The sequence below is a fragment of the Plutella xylostella genome, chromosome 18 (assembly GCF_932276165.1).
Source record: "Plutella xylostella chromosome 18, ilPluXylo3.1, whole genome shotgun sequence".
Classification (NCBI taxonomy): domain Eukaryota; kingdom Metazoa; phylum Arthropoda; class Insecta; order Lepidoptera; family Plutellidae; genus Plutella; species Plutella xylostella.
The window spans coordinates 7,325,192-7,340,610 of NC_063998.1; the positions used below are offsets into that span (position 1 = coordinate 7,325,192).

Below are 15,419 nucleotides of genomic sequence, written 5' to 3' on the forward strand. Positions count from 1 at the left end.
TCACTCGAGGAGACCCCTTTCATGCAACTCAAACTCCCTATTCCTGTCTGTTTTGAAGCCAAGTTTGCTTCAGACCATGCTATTCCAATTAATCATCACCCCGTCTATCCGTTACCGTCACAATACCGTCTATCGTTTCCAGTCCATCCTCATCATACCTCACCTTCACGAACGTGACGCTAGTGTCTGAGCACGGTCTCCGCCACGTGGCGGAGTGTCTGCGCGCGGCGGAGACCTGCGCGCCGCGGGGGGGGCGGTACCACGAGCGGTACCTGCACAGCCTGCCCCTCTCGCACTACCTGGACGTGGTACCCAGTGTCATGACCAAGATTGACAGGTAAATATGTTGTGGTTCTATGGCACCGCAGAGGTGCAAACAGTCTACTCTATACTCGTAGTAATAATCGCCACTTGCCTCACTTTGTTTGTACTTTTGGCCTGGTAGGTAAATAATTATAGGCATGATTAATGGTTTCCTCTAAATGACCATCGTACGTGAGAATATTTCCATGTTACTTACATGCTTTTCAGTCTTCTAAGTAGTAGAGGTTTTTTTTTGACTAACTTTTTGTTGGTATTACGCTTACAGATCGCTTTAAAACATGCTTTCAGGCAAGATTGTAATACATATATAATTTGAAGTTATAATTTTCAGACAGCAAAAATGCATCCACCTAAAAAGCGGGGCCGTGAAATACTACGATACGCTCGTGTTGACTTGCGGGAGACAGTTCCAACACCCCGAGTATCTCAAGAACTACATGGATAGGGAGAAAGACGCTTTGTAAGACTTTGAACATTATTATGTGGCCGTCACTATAGCTTAGTAAAGAGGGGGTGCACGAATGAGCTTGCTCGAGTGAAGAAATTCCTGAATCCAGGGAAGTCAGCGCCTGACGAAAATCTGCCAATCATTCACAACACCAGTTGTGTCGCTGCTCCCAGCCTAGTCAGTGTTTGTAGCCGGTGACTGATGCCATTCTTTCACCACGGTGACAAACCCAAGACCAGCTCTCCGACCCGCTAGAAGAACGATGTCCTTTCAGTCACACAATATAACAATAACTACCACTCTTTCACAGCAAGGAGAAGAAGTGCCATCACAAGCAGATGGGCTCCGCGCACTACCGTCCCGAACAGCCGCCGCCGTCGCCAGAGTTACCAGACAACGTCATGCTCATCAACTCACTGTGTGTCGCCAACAAGTGTCTGAAGAAACTCGTGCGCATGATCAGCGATCTTAGTTAGTTCTTGGTGCACTTTTCTTTGCTATCCATTTATTTGCTAATCCAGTTATCTGTACTTTACACTGTGCATTACATCAGTTTGTTTTGTAGGTAAGTATAGCAGTAGAATCTACTTGATGTAACGCATTTTCTTTATTATTCTGAAATCTAAAATGCTTTAATGTTACCAGCTATTCAACGTTTCCTTCTTCTTCCAACCTGCCATCCAAGCGTGGAGATTACAGCAATAACCCTCAAATCTTCTTGAAGAAGGCTCTTGTCCTGCAGTGGATTTTTACAGGTTTTTCGCTTGCATTAAACTCTTCATATTCATTTCTAGAGAACACAAACCGCTGCATATCCCCACAAAACGGCATCGTGGTTTACGGGGAGTGCATAGAGGCGTACAGCTGCATGTCTGCTCTGCTGGAGCTCGGGCTAGCGGCTGATCTCATCAGCTTCGTGGAGCCCCCAGCGGACGCCTGGCCGCGGGTCAACTGCTTCAATGATGAGATTGTGAGTTGACTGGGAAATGGTTTGCTGACTGCTGTGTTAAAAAATATTATGCTATTTATTGTATAATTAGGGGTGAACGAAAGTGATGAAGATGACGTAGGTATCGCCGGTTATTATATGTGTACTCTGCAGGGCGATCACGAAAAATATAGAATCGAATGCGAGTGCGACTAGTGTCAACTTGACAGCACTTTCGAACTTTTAACTATAAAATTGACAGTTGTCGCACTCGCATTCGATTCTATACGTTAGCTCTGCAGGGTGATCACGAAAAACAGAGCTAACGTATAGAATCGAATGCGAGTGCGACAACTGTCAATTTTAAAAGTGTTCGAAAGTGCTGTCAAGTTGACACTAGTCGCACTCGAATTCGATTCTATATTTTTCGTGATCGCCCTGCTGTTTTTCGTGATCGCCCTGCTTTTCAAGTAGCGACTGACAACATATCTATTTGTCACGAGACGCTAAGAAGCTCGATCTTATCATTGCATTTAGCAATATTAATTATTATATTAATATGATCTATGCTATTAGTGGTCTTGCTGCATCGGCTTCTTCTTTGCTTTCTGTTGAAAAAACCTTTAATTTAATCATCCTATTTCTATTCTATATCAGGTAGATGAAAGAGTCCAAGACAGCATAGCCAAGATCGGTATAACAGTATACCGAAAGTATCGACTGACGAAATGGAATGTTCTACACCACAACGTGAAGTCAGTGACGCTTATGTCTCACATGAAACGCTTCAAACTTCCCTGCTTCGCTCTGTTTTATTATGGAACGAAGGGATTGGATATTAATGCTTTCAAAGGTAATTTTGAATTGCTAATTTAAGGTGTGCTTATTATTCTACAGGCTCATTGCGCAGCATAGTCGCATATTACCAATTCATTTAACTTTCCTTACCACTCCGCAACAGCGATTACCACCGCTGATTGCTGAGATTGGTCGCTTACATTTAAAATTATAAAAACCCCTGACCTATTCACATCACTTTCCTTACCACTCCGCAAGGGTTTATGTCAAAGTTTTTGCAATCCTACATCTAGGTATCTACACACCAGGGTCCTTATAACTTGAGATGACTTCTTTACAGCAATAAACGAGTGCGGGCTGGTATACTCGGGCGGAGTGGTGATCAACGCGTCGTGTGAGACCAACGACCCGCACATCCTCGCGGCCGGCCCGTGCACGCGCTACTCTCGCCGACTGTACGCCGAGAGCCGAATGCACCAGTACTACTATCCCGAGGATGTCGGCGCCGCGGTCAGTACATACTAGTGACGCACACTCGCGCCGACTGTACGCCGATCGCAGGCTGCACCAGTGGTACCGTCCCGAGGACGTAGGCGCCGCGGTCAGTACATACTAGTGACGCATGCTCGCATTGCTCGCCGGTCAGTACGTACTAGTGACACATAGTGTACGCCGATCGCAGGCTGCATCAGAACTACTGTCCCGAGGAGATCAGCGCCAGTACATACTAGTGACGCATGCTCGCATTGCTCGCGGGTCAGTACGTACTAGTGACACATAGTGTACGCCGATCGCAGGCTGCACCAGAACTACTGTCCCGAGGAGATCAGCGCCAGTACATACTAGTGACGCATGCTCGCATTGCTCGCGGGTCAGTACGTACTAGTGACACATAGTGTACGCCGATCGCAGGCTGCACCAGAACTACTGTCCCGAGGAGATCAGCGCCAGTACATACTAGTGACGCATGCTCGCATTGCTCGCGGGTCAGTACGTACTAGTGACACATAGTGTACGCCGATCGCAGGCTGCACCAGAACTACTGTCCAGAGGAGATCAGCGCCAGTACATACTAGTGACACATGCTCGCGGGTCAGTATATGCAAGTTTTAGTCGACCGAATGGCGTAGTGGTTAGTGACCCTGACTACTGAGCCGAAGGTCCCGGGTTCGATTCCCGGCTGGGGCAGATATTTGTTTAAAGACAGATATTTGTACTCGGGTCTTGGGTGTTGATATTTATATTTAGTATCTTATTTATTTATTTATTTATTTATTAGGTTTTTCTACAGACACACACTTTACATTTATAAAAAGAAAACATTTCAATACATGCCACAGTGGGCATCCAATTACAGAAAAACACAGCATTTACAACACAATCGAGCAAAACTTATGCACTAATAGCCGGCATATAACTTAATACCAAATTTATACAAGTTAAAACTAAACATTTAACAAAAACAAATTTTACATTAATTTTTATGAATTACTTAATAAAAGATTTTTTTTGAATTTTTCTAATCGACATGAAAACAGATCAAATTTTTGCGGGTCTTTTACAAAAAGTTCGTTATGCTGTCTACATATTCTGTTTAAAATTGAGAATTTACCAACATTAGTTTTTGCAGCACGAATATAAAAAGGACGATAGTTTGCAATGCGGGCACCACGGCGCGGAACAACTATGTTAAGTTTAGAAAGCAAAAGAGGACACATCACTTTGTTGTTGAAAATTTTGTAGAGGAACATCTGATCAGCGTTTCGGCGTCTATCTTCTAGCGAAAGTAAATTAAAATAACGTAATCGTTCGTAGTAATGCGCCAGACTACGACGTTTGCCTTGATGTCCACTCAGATAGTATAGAAAACGTCTTTGTACTCGTTCGAGTCTTTCTATATGGCAATTATAGTGAGGGTTCCAAATGGTAGAACAGTATTCTAGAGAACTACGGACCAATGCACAGTAAGCTATTTTAAGAGCATTTTCATTTCTGAACTCACGGCAATTCCGCCATATGAAACCTAACATAGCGAGGCTTTTTTTAACTATATTATTAGTATGGACATTGAAGGTTAAGCGATCGTCAATAGTAACCCCCAGGTCTTTTATTTCCGTAACTTTATCGAGTGTTTTTCCGTCTAGTCCATAAGAAGCTAAAATTGGTGTTTTTTTTTTGTAAAGGATATATATTTACATTTTTTTGTGTTCAGAGGTAATTTGTTCACGATACTCCATTGTAAAACCTGTGAAAGATCCTTCTGTAAAAGTATTACATCACTGGAGCTTCTAATGGGCCTATATAATTTAAGGTCATCTGCAAAAAAAGAATAGTGGGAGCTTTGAATAGTGTCAGCAAGGTCATTTATAAATACCAAAAATAGCTTTGGACCGAGATTTGAACCCTGTGGAACGCCGGACGGAGCCGCAAACGGAGAGGACTCATAGCCAGCAACTACAACTTTTTGACTCCTATTTGTGAGATATGAATTGAACCATTTCAATAGTTTGCCATGGACTCCGATACAGCTGAGTTTGTTAAGCAGGATTTTATGGTTGACCCGATCGAAGGCTTTACTTATATCAGTGTAAATGGCGTCAACTTGCAATCCCTGATCCATGTATTCCTGGAGATATATAACATGCTAAGTTTGTATTTGTTGATTTATTTCTGAGGAAGCCATGCTGATTAATATTTATTATAGGGTCAAGCATTTGTGTAAAAGTGGGACTTACGACTGCTTCAAATACTCTTTCCATAATACTAAGCAGTGATATAGGCCTATAGTCCTCAATATCGGTAGCGTTGCCACCTTTTGGAATTGGTATCACATTCGCTAGTTTCCATTTATCGGGGAAGATGGCAGTATCGATAGATTTTACAAAGATCATATAAAGGGGCAGCACAAGTGCTTTTACAGTTTTTTTAATAAAAATAGCTGGTAGACCGTCTGGTCCGGGACCCTGATTAATATCCAGCTTGAAAATGGCCCGTTCAATATTTTGAGGAGTTATTTCTATGGTTGACAAATAATCACACGCTAAATAAGTCGGAGCAATTGGGTCGAAATTGCCGTTGTCATCATCCGCATAGACTGAAGCAAAATACTCAGCGAAACCGTTACAAATAGCTTGAGGGGACGAAAGTTTGTCTTTATTTAGATACATTGTGCTTGGAATAGCTTCAATAGTTTTTCGTTTGTTTTTAAGAAAAGACCAGAAAGCCTTAATATTATCTATCTATCTATGTATTTGTGTAGATATATCAGCTGTCCGACACCCATAACACAGGTTCTGCCTAGCTTGGGGTCGGATGGCCGTGTGTGAGATGTCCCCACATATTTATTATTATTATTTATTTATTACACATGCTCGCGGCCACCTGTATTTTGAACTTTAACCCATTGAGTTTGGCCCATTTCTCCAACGTATCCCATCATGAGTTTGTATGAATCACACTAGGAATGCCCACTTATCGTATAATTAAACTAACCTAGTCGATCCGTAGATATACATATAACAGTGAATCATGGCGACTGACTAATATGCAGACTGCAGACGGATTGCTATTCACACACTAATCTGTATATAGTAAGTATGAATAATAATGCGAAAATGTGTAATTTATACTTTAATAGGGTTCCGCTCATCTGGCATAATCTTTATTGACCAAAACTCATTTCGCATAACTCGTATGGTCTAAACTTTTTTGGCCCAACCATCACTTTGCCAAGACTTATGTGGCATAAGGCTCGTTTCGTCTAAAACTCTTTAGGCACAATCTTTAAACACCTAAGTTTCGTTTGCTCAAATTTATGTTCGTCTATACCTATGTATAATCTTGTTTCTCCTAATGTTATCTTAATAAATAATATATTAAGTATGTAGTAAATGTACAAATTATGGTATTTTTCTCCTACATCCCGAAAATCACGATATTGTATGATCAAAAAATCGAAAGTTATCGACCAATATAATTATTACAAACCCCATGATATCGAAACCTAAAAATAGGTGCGACGACGAGCAAAGCGAGGAGGAGCGTGTTAGGTGCACATGTTCATCAAAACCAAAGCGGAGCGCAGCGAAGCGGAGCGGAGCGTTTTCCAAACAGCGGAAACAATACAAGGCACCAGTTTGCGCTATGTAGGGAGACGCTCCGTCAAAGTTAAAACCAAACGAATATTATTACTTTGTATAAACCTATGCCATAGCATTATTAGGCTATTCAAGATTTGGCCATACCATTATTATGCTAAACAATGTTATGCGAAATAACTTTTTACTAAACGAGATTTATGCCATACGATTTTCGGCGTAACGAGACTTTGACCAAACGTTACTATGCAATACGAGATTAGGCAAAAAAATCTTATGCCAAAAAAGGTAGAACCACTTTAATAATTAGTGTTATATTTAGAGGTAGATAGCTGTGCGGGGTGCACCTATTCTGGTTGAGGGAAGTACGGCGGGCAGGGATCAGGAATGAAAGACTTCTATTCTGTTCACCAGTCAGGAAGTGAGAGAGCTAGAGCTGTTGCTTGCTTGTTCTTCTTCTTGTTCTTTCTTCGCTGTTTGCTTTTTAACTGAATTACTGTGAGGCGCGAGGGTCGCCTTTTATACCATTCTCTACGGAAGATAGAGTATTCCAGAACGCTCTAGAAACGACTTAATGTTCTACTTCTTAGTAGAACATTCTAATTGCGTGCTGCCATCTGTTGTCCACTAGATGAACTACATAGTTACGCTACTTCCTACTAGATGGCGCTAGTTTCCTCACTTCCAGATACATATTTATTTATTAACAAATAACAAGAGTCAAAACTATTATTCTTGTCCCGAACATTACTCCCGCCGTGCATTGACGCCGTGGTCGTCATTGCAGATCTCGGTGAGGGACGTCTGGCTCCGCAGGCTCGGGGGGCAGGATGGCCAGCTCGCTCGTCGCTCCCTGTAGGCTCTATAATAAGTTGTTCTCGGCGACGGCGGCGGCGGCGGCTGCGGTGGCGCGGCGGTTCTCTTCGTCTGTGGCATTGATCTGTGGCTGTAGTCTGGACCACACTGTGGGGGCGCCCTTTGAGTCTGTGTACATCTCGCGTAGCTGTGCTGCTCACGTTCATCTTCGATGCCCATCGCCTATCGTGGACTGTACTATGATCTTCGATTGAGGCATGGCGACGGGCGGCGTAACGGCGACAAGAACGTGAGGCTTCTGTTTGTTTTGCACACTTGGCGAGAGTACTGGTGGCGCGTCCTTCTAAGTTGCTGTGAGGGCGTGTGGGCTTCATGAGTGGCTCACGCAGGTCATCTTCACGCGTAGTCAGGCAGTTGACTCTATTGTGTTTCTTATTCACTGTTCTCGTTTGCGCTCCGTGAAGAACCCAGCCTAGAGGCGTGTGTGAGGCGACGGGTTCATCTTGCTGTCCTTGTCGCACCTCGCTCGCGATGAGAAGATGGCAATTATCCTGACCGATGAGGATCTTTGGTCTTGCTGCTTCATATTGCAGGTGCTGTGCGATGTCACGCAGATGAGCACAACTCCGAAGATATTCATTTTTCACCGTCTGTGCGGAGAGTCGAATATTGTCGATGGTCCGCGCCTGTATCGTATACTGTGCGCGTTCTCCCTGTAGAGTCACTTTGACGCGGCGAGAATAGCAGGCTTTCATCTTGGTGTCGGCGATGGCGGCTATGTTGAGCGGCTCGATGGGGCCCGTGAGGCCCGCCTGTTTCGCTATGGCCGCGTCTATGAGCGTGACGGTAGAGCCATCGTCGAGCAGAGCGTGCGTGTGTACTTCTCCCGCCGGTCCGACGATCTTGATAGGTATTATCTTCAGGTACGCGTGTGTTTTTCGCGGCGACCACACCGACGATACTGTTTCGCTGTTCTTTGTTTTCGGTGCGGTTTCTGTTGCTGTGACCGTTGATCTTGTGAAGTGCAGCAATCTATGATGGAAGTGATTGCAGCCATCTTCTCCGCAGCGGTTTCGCTTGCAACTGTGGGTTTTACTCTTGTAGCGAAGGCATCGGAAACATAGCCTCTGTGATTTGGCTATTTCCCATCGCGAGTTCACATCTGTTTCTGAAAACTTCGGGCATTTATTGATGTGATGTCCTTCTGTGGCGCAGTGGCGGCATTTTACTATTTTTTCTATGGCTGTGGCCGCTGTGGTGTAAGCTCTCTGCATTCTGTTTTGACTGTGCTCTGTGGGTTCTGTCTCTGGCTGTGCGTAGGGCCCGCAGAGGTCGGCTTCTCTCTGTAGAAATCTGGAGAGCTTCAGTAGGTCCGGCTCTTCTGTAGTCTGAGTGGCGGCGTAGTCGAACCATCGGTAGCGTATGGCAGGCGTCAGCTTCTCTATCGTGATTTTCGTGGCTTCTGGGCTGTAGAGGTAATGTGTGCGGTCGAGCGCCCGCAAACTGGCGACGACGTTGAGCACGCGGCTGGCAAACACGCAGACATCGCGTGGGTTGTCCGTGAGGCGCGGCAGTGCACGCAGGCGGTCGAGTTCGGACATGGCGATGGAGTCGGGGCGGCCGAAGCGAGACTCCAGGGCGCGCATGATGTCTGTGGCGCGTGCGTTCAATATCAGAAGGTTCTCGACTGCTTCCTTGGCTCTTCCTCTCAGGCTTCGTCGTAGTCTTGCCACGTTGTCTGTCTCGGTGAAGCTATCGGCTGTTTCATAGAAGCTCGCACGGAACGACAGCCACTCGTGATGTGAGCCGGCGAATATAGGCAGCTCCGTGTGGTAGCGCGGTGCAGCCCTCTGCCCGGCCTGCGCGGCTAGCGCTATTGCAGATGCCAGCTCGGAGAGGTTGATTTTCTGTTGCTGACTCGCTGCGGCTGGGACGTACTGTTGCGGTTGGCTTCTTGACTGTAGGGCTTCGTAGTAGGTACCCGCTTGTGGGTACGATGAGTGAAGCGGCAGCACGGCGTCAGTCGGGTAGGCCGCGGCGGCGGCGTGTGCAGGCGCGGCGGCGGTGGCGGCTGCATCGGGGGCGGCCGCGGCGACGGGGGCGGCGTGTGCAGGCGCGGCGGCGGTGGCGGCTGCATCGGGGACGGCCGCGGCGACGGGGGCGGCGTGTGCAGGCGCGGCGGTGGTGGCGGCTGCATCGGGGGCGGCCGCGGCGACGGGGGCGGCGTGTGCGGGCGCGGCGACAGTGGCGGCTGCGACGACGGGGGCGGCCGCGGCGACGGGGGCGGCGTGTGCAGGCGCGGCGGCAGTGGCGGCTGCGACGACGACGGGGGCGGCCGCGGCGGCGACGACGACAGGGGCGGCAGCAACGGGGGCGACACCGGCGGGGGCGCAGGGTGCGGGCGGCGGAGCTTGTAGCTGTGGTGGCACTCCCGTTTGTTTCAGCCACTCTTCCACTTTGTTCCAACTTTCAGTCGCGTGTTCCGACTGCTCTTCATCTTCGTCTTCACTACTTTCTGCTTCCAAGACGGCGATGCGTGCGGCGGCGAGCTCGAGTTGTATTTTCAGCATCTCTTCCTTGGCTCGAGCTATTCGCAGCGCACGCGCAGACTTGCTACTCTTCGACTTGCACTTCTGTGACGACGCGGCGACGGGCTGGGGTTTCTGTGACACGGCAGCAGCGGTGGTGAGAGCTTCTGCTCCGGCCTTCTTCACGGCAGCGGAAGAGGTTTCTGTGGGCGTGGCGGAGACAGAAGCGGCGGCGGCACCGGCAGCGGCAGGCCCAGCGGCATCGTCAGCGGCCTCGATAGCGGCAGCGACAGCGGCGTCGGCGGTGGCACCGACAGCGGCGTCGGCAGCGGCAGCGGCTTCGGCGGCGACAGCGGCTTCGGCGGCGGCAGCGGCGACGGCGGCGGCTCTCGTGGTGATCGGCATTCTTGATCCGACTTCCTGCAACGACGAAGTATCCGGCTCCGAATGACCAAATTTGCGGGGGTATTCCTTCTTCACGGCAGCGGAAGAGGAATGAAAAAGCTTCGTTGCGATCACCGGCAGGAAATGAGAGAGCTAGAGCTGTTGCTTGCTTGTTCTTCTTCTTGTTCTTTCTTCGCTGTTTGCTTTTTAACTGAATTACTGTGAGGCGCGAGGGTCGCCTTTTATACCATTCTCTACGGAAGATAGAGTATTCCAGAACGCTCTAGAAACGACTTAATGTTCTACTTCTTAGTAGAACATTCTAATTGCGTGCTGCCATCTGTTGTCCACTAGATGAACTACATAGTTACGCTACTTCCTACTAGATGGCGCTAGTTTCCTCACTTCCAGATACATATTTATTTATTAACAAATAACAAGAGTCAAAACTATTATTCTTGTCCCGAACAATAGCTATAAACTGTTTTGAGTTATAGGTATACACCTATAAGGTGTTAGTACTGTTTATAAATACTTAATGTAATTGACTGATAGCGTGATACGATAACGGTATTGATTAGATTATGGTTCTGTCGGACCTACTGGTTATTTATGTGCTCCGTACCGGTAGATTCAACAGGTGGCCCATCACATCTACTGCTTTGATAAAAACATGATACAAAACACCCCCGTTTCTTTGCCAATAATATGACGTCAACACTCCACTAGCACAGAAATGTAAAAGCTGACGCATGGCTGGTGACGTCACTAAGTGTATAGGGAACCCGATATTCACAGTCTTGCTCGACGACTCGTTAGCTCAGTAGGTTAGAGCGCCGATATACAAATATTCTTGAACATCGGAGGGCGGAGGTTCAAATCCTTCACGAGTCAAAGTTTACCTTTTACGTGCTTTTACCATAGTTTTTTTAATTACTTGATTGAAATAATCATATTATGTTTATAAAGGATGCTTTAGGCTCTCTCGTGATTTTTGTATTCATTAAACTATAACTTTGGATGGAATAATTAGAATACACGTGTTACAAATAAAATACTATGTGTGTAAAATAATATATCGTTTCAGTTGGCGAAGCTACTCCTGAGGAGATTAGATCCTTTCGTTTTGACGAATGAGGACAGCGACATGCACAGAAGCAGTTCAGTCATCGCTGGATACAGCTCCAGTTTAATTTTGTAATTATAAGCACTGTTCAGTATTTCAGTATTGTAGCACAATTTACATATAAAACCTTATTAATAATAATTAGACGACCGAATGGCGTAGTGGTTAGTGACCCTGACTATACTGAGCCGATGGTCCCGGGTTCGATTCCCGGCTGGGGCTGATATTTGTTTAAACACAGATATTTGTTCTCAGGTCTTGGATGTGCCCGTAAAATGGCAATAGGCCCGCCCCCTATAACATTGGGACTAACATAACACTCTGGCGAAAAGTGGGTGCAGCAATGCACCTCTGCCTACCCCGCAAGGGAGTACATTAGTACAAGGCGTGTGTGCGTGTTTTTTTTAATAATAATTAAATTCATTTATTCAAGTAACAAGACTCAGATATCGTTAGTAGAAACGATTTTATTGGTCCATACTTAAAAAAAAAACGGTATGATCCTTATTGAAAGTGTTCGTTTCAGGTTTTTAAGTTCTCACTTTAGTGTCAATAAACTGCCGAGTGACCCAAATCAGTCTCGAGGTTTACAATGGTTAGTGCTGACATTTGGCTAGATATTTTTTAAACATCGTGTACCTCCAATAAATAAACAATAATAAAGAGTATATCCGCCTGTAACTTTGCTTATTGATAGGCTATTTGAATAATTTATTACTTAATCAAGGTTTTTTTATTGAAAAAAAATATGATTTCTTTTATGAAGTATATTATGCGTGTATACAAATAAAGAATATTGTATCTATCTATATTTAATCATATCAACATCACCATAAAATTTCAGTCTCTGTATTTTGACTATGATTGCTGGTCATCAGCCAATTATACTAGCAAACCGATTGTTCCAGTTGGCACCCTGTACCAAGGTTCCATTCTCCTGTCTATGTATCGGCCACGATGCCGGGTCCTCTGTACTACATGCTAGTGCGGAAACCAGGACCTATCATACCTTTTGAAGCGGCTATGGCTTTGCCATATCAGGTATCCAAATATTTAATATAAGTAATATCTCTGATGCCCGACGGCATGTTCTTAACAATGGTTAGTTGTACGGGGTGGAATATTGTTAGTGACATTCCCGTTGCCAGGAAACTTACCTGAAAAACTGAACAAATTTCAGTATGAGACCAACTCTGAGATGGTAGGCCGCCCAGAACACCATTATGATAGAATTCTAGCCCAACAATGTTGTGTTTCTAAGGCCCTTATATGCGAGGACTTGTCTAGGAAAACCATGAAAAACTCTACACATTTCCTCTCAGGGCCACAGCCTAGAGACAGACAAGGACGGCAACTACTTCCGTCTCAAGCTGGACTGTCTGCACGCGGTACAAGGGGTGACGTGTCTCTCCAGGCGGCCCTTCCCCGCGGAGCTGTGGCCGCGACTGTACGGCCGGCACGAGGCGTTCTACCACCATGTTGTGTATCGATTTAAGGTGAGGGGTTTCGTTCGTGATTGATGAAGTAGACATGAGAAATGGAGGCGCAATGTTATAAGCCTGTTAAACGAATGAAATATACCAATTGTTCACGGCGCAATAAATTCTTTTATAAGCATCCTTCAGTAGTATACTCGCAAAAGATTGTAAGTATGGATGGATGAATACATGGATGTTTGTTATTTTTTCACACTAAAACTACCTCACAGATTTTGATGAAATTTAGGCAGCTTACACCTTAATAGTGTCATAGGCTACTTTTTATCCCGGAATTCCCAGATAATTTTTTTTAGGAGTTGCGAGCTCGCAGGGTAAAGTTAAACCCTCCTTATTTCTCCGTAATGTACCTACTTAGATGGGTAAAAATAACCTAGTTTTCCTTTCTCAGGCAAATCGCATAGATGACTTCTACTCGTACTTCACCCAGCCGTGGATGTCGGCGCTGTACCAGGATAGCTTCGAACTGATGCTGGAGGATCTGAACTGCTACCAGCTGCAAACTGTTAGTAGTAGTATCATAATAATATGCAGTTGATAAATAACTGAAAAACCTGCACAGATATTGTACCGTATACATTTGTGTTCTTAAATTAGCCTTGCTCTTGTCGGTGTAGTATGATAAGTAGCTTTGTTGAATGTTCTGCCTCCATGACTACAGTAACTGAAAGTTGTCTCTAAAGAGCTGCCGTTTGTTGCCAGGTATACAGCAGGATACGCATGTTCATGACGCAAATTGAAAAAGAAAGAAAGAAATGCTGTGAAGAATCGAAAAGAGCCGAGTCCATTGAACATAGACACAGCGATTCGTCACGGCGATTTACCGTGAGTGACTACAAAATATACGGTCAGGTGCAGAGAACCTGACCCCCCTCTCATAGTAACAATACTTCTGAGGGGGGTCAGGTTTCTCTGCCCCTTACTGTACCTTCACACGACTGCCACACACCCGACTCATCTTAGTAACGACATCTGTGGCAGTAATCACGAAGAGAGCAGCAATATTATAAATGCTTTCGTAGGTACATGTCTCTAATAATTTTATTTAAAAATTAACTTTTCAGTAATGTCGGTAACTTTGATTGTCTTTCAATTGGCATCGTTACTTATGAGATTACTACATATTTAGTCTGCGACTATCTTACGTAACCATGCATGTTTCGTCCTAACATTCAAGTAGAATCCTTAGATACGTTTCATTCAGTAGTAGGTGTTGAAGCTAGTCTGGTAGTTCTAAGCTCAGTGAAGAGATGGCGCAATATTACAGTATTTTCATTAACTTGCAGGAACCGAAGAATCCTTCGCGCTTCCAGAGCATATTAGATGAGTTACCACCTGCGGTAAGAAAATAATATCAATTCAATTATGGATATGTAGTGTAGGATACAGTATTTTTTTTCTATGTCACTATATAGAAGTACACTTTATCATTAACTATCATAATTTGCTTTTTTTCAGCTTGAATGCAAATCAGAGAGTATGCCTGATGAGAAAGACAGCTTTGATGTAAGTCTTTTAGTATTATCGCTTCAGTACATATTATAAGCCATATAAATAGGTATAATAACATCAGTTTTTCTATAGTGTTTTTTCCATAAGCGAAACCAACATTATAATATTTACATCTTGTTAAATGTTAATACGTATTACCTGATAACATTTCCTAGATGTAACGACACGATAATGTTCATAAGGCACTATGTAAGTTTCTTAGTAGGTATACCTCTTTTTCTTCAAGTGCCCCTCCACAACTGTATTCAGTCAGCCTGTTCTGCATACTCATCACTGTTATTTGGCAAACTCCTCTCTGCCCCCCTACTCTTGAAAGCCAATGTATTGCATATGTCTTGCGCTCTCAACATTAAAAAAATCATAACTTCTCTTCAAAATCGATTTTACAAAAAGTAAAAATACATAAATGTTCATCAAGATTATGCCTATTTTTAAAAGCTAGTGCTAAGAACCAAGTACCCAGAGTGTAGAATTTATTTTAGATTTTGTCCGAAAAACCCTTTTTTGGCCTCTTTTTTCTAAATTACGGGCATCATATTATTGTTTCTAGGTTCTAAAAATAGGCATCGCCTAGCTGATCATATTAGTATTTTTACTTTTTGGAAAACGCCTGAGAAGAGAAGTTATGATTTTTTAAATGTTGGGAACGCAAGACAGACGCAATACATTGCCTTCCAAGAGTAGGGGGGCTGTTCTGCGCTGGCCATACCTGTCCATTAGTCATTTCGTCCGAGCCACCACTTCCTCTTTCTGCCCACGCGTCTTTTCCCATCTACCTTACACCCATTACGTGGACTTGAAGAAGATGGTACCGATCGTACCTGACACCATACTTGTTATTCTATGCTGACACTTACCGAGTTGCAGAACGGAGCTTTAAGCTTGTTGACATTAAATCTATGTCTGTATACTGTCAAAACAAGCAGTAATATATTGAAGGTCGACATTAGTATAATGTTCCT

At 44.7% G+C, this 15,419-nt stretch overlaps 1 protein-coding gene across 1 annotated transcript in view; it reads left to right on the top strand.

Annotated features, from left to right (window-relative positions):
* Positions 1-15,419, top strand: part of LOC105381723 (cilia- and flagella-associated protein 61) — a 35,062-nt gene that overhangs the window by 19,173 nt on the left and 470 nt on the right. Inside the window, exons 19-32 of the mRNA XM_048627171.1 lie at positions 143-337; positions 656-784; positions 1,083-1,243; positions 1,567-1,742; positions 2,358-2,553; positions 2,839-3,008; positions 11,411-11,520; positions 11,976-12,044; positions 12,358-12,490; positions 12,772-12,945; positions 13,337-13,450; positions 13,648-13,770; positions 14,232-14,285; positions 14,404-14,451. Coding sequence (XP_048483128.1) covers positions 143-337; positions 656-784; positions 1,083-1,243; positions 1,567-1,742; positions 2,358-2,553; positions 2,839-3,008; positions 11,411-11,520; positions 11,976-12,044; positions 12,358-12,490; positions 12,772-12,945; positions 13,337-13,450; positions 13,648-13,770; positions 14,232-14,285; positions 14,404-14,451 — 1,852 coding nt within the window. The remainder of the gene's footprint in view (positions 1-142; positions 338-655; positions 785-1,082; positions 1,244-1,566; positions 1,743-2,357; positions 2,554-2,838; positions 3,009-11,410; positions 11,521-11,975; positions 12,045-12,357; positions 12,491-12,771; positions 12,946-13,336; positions 13,451-13,647; positions 13,771-14,231; positions 14,286-14,403; positions 14,452-15,419) is intronic.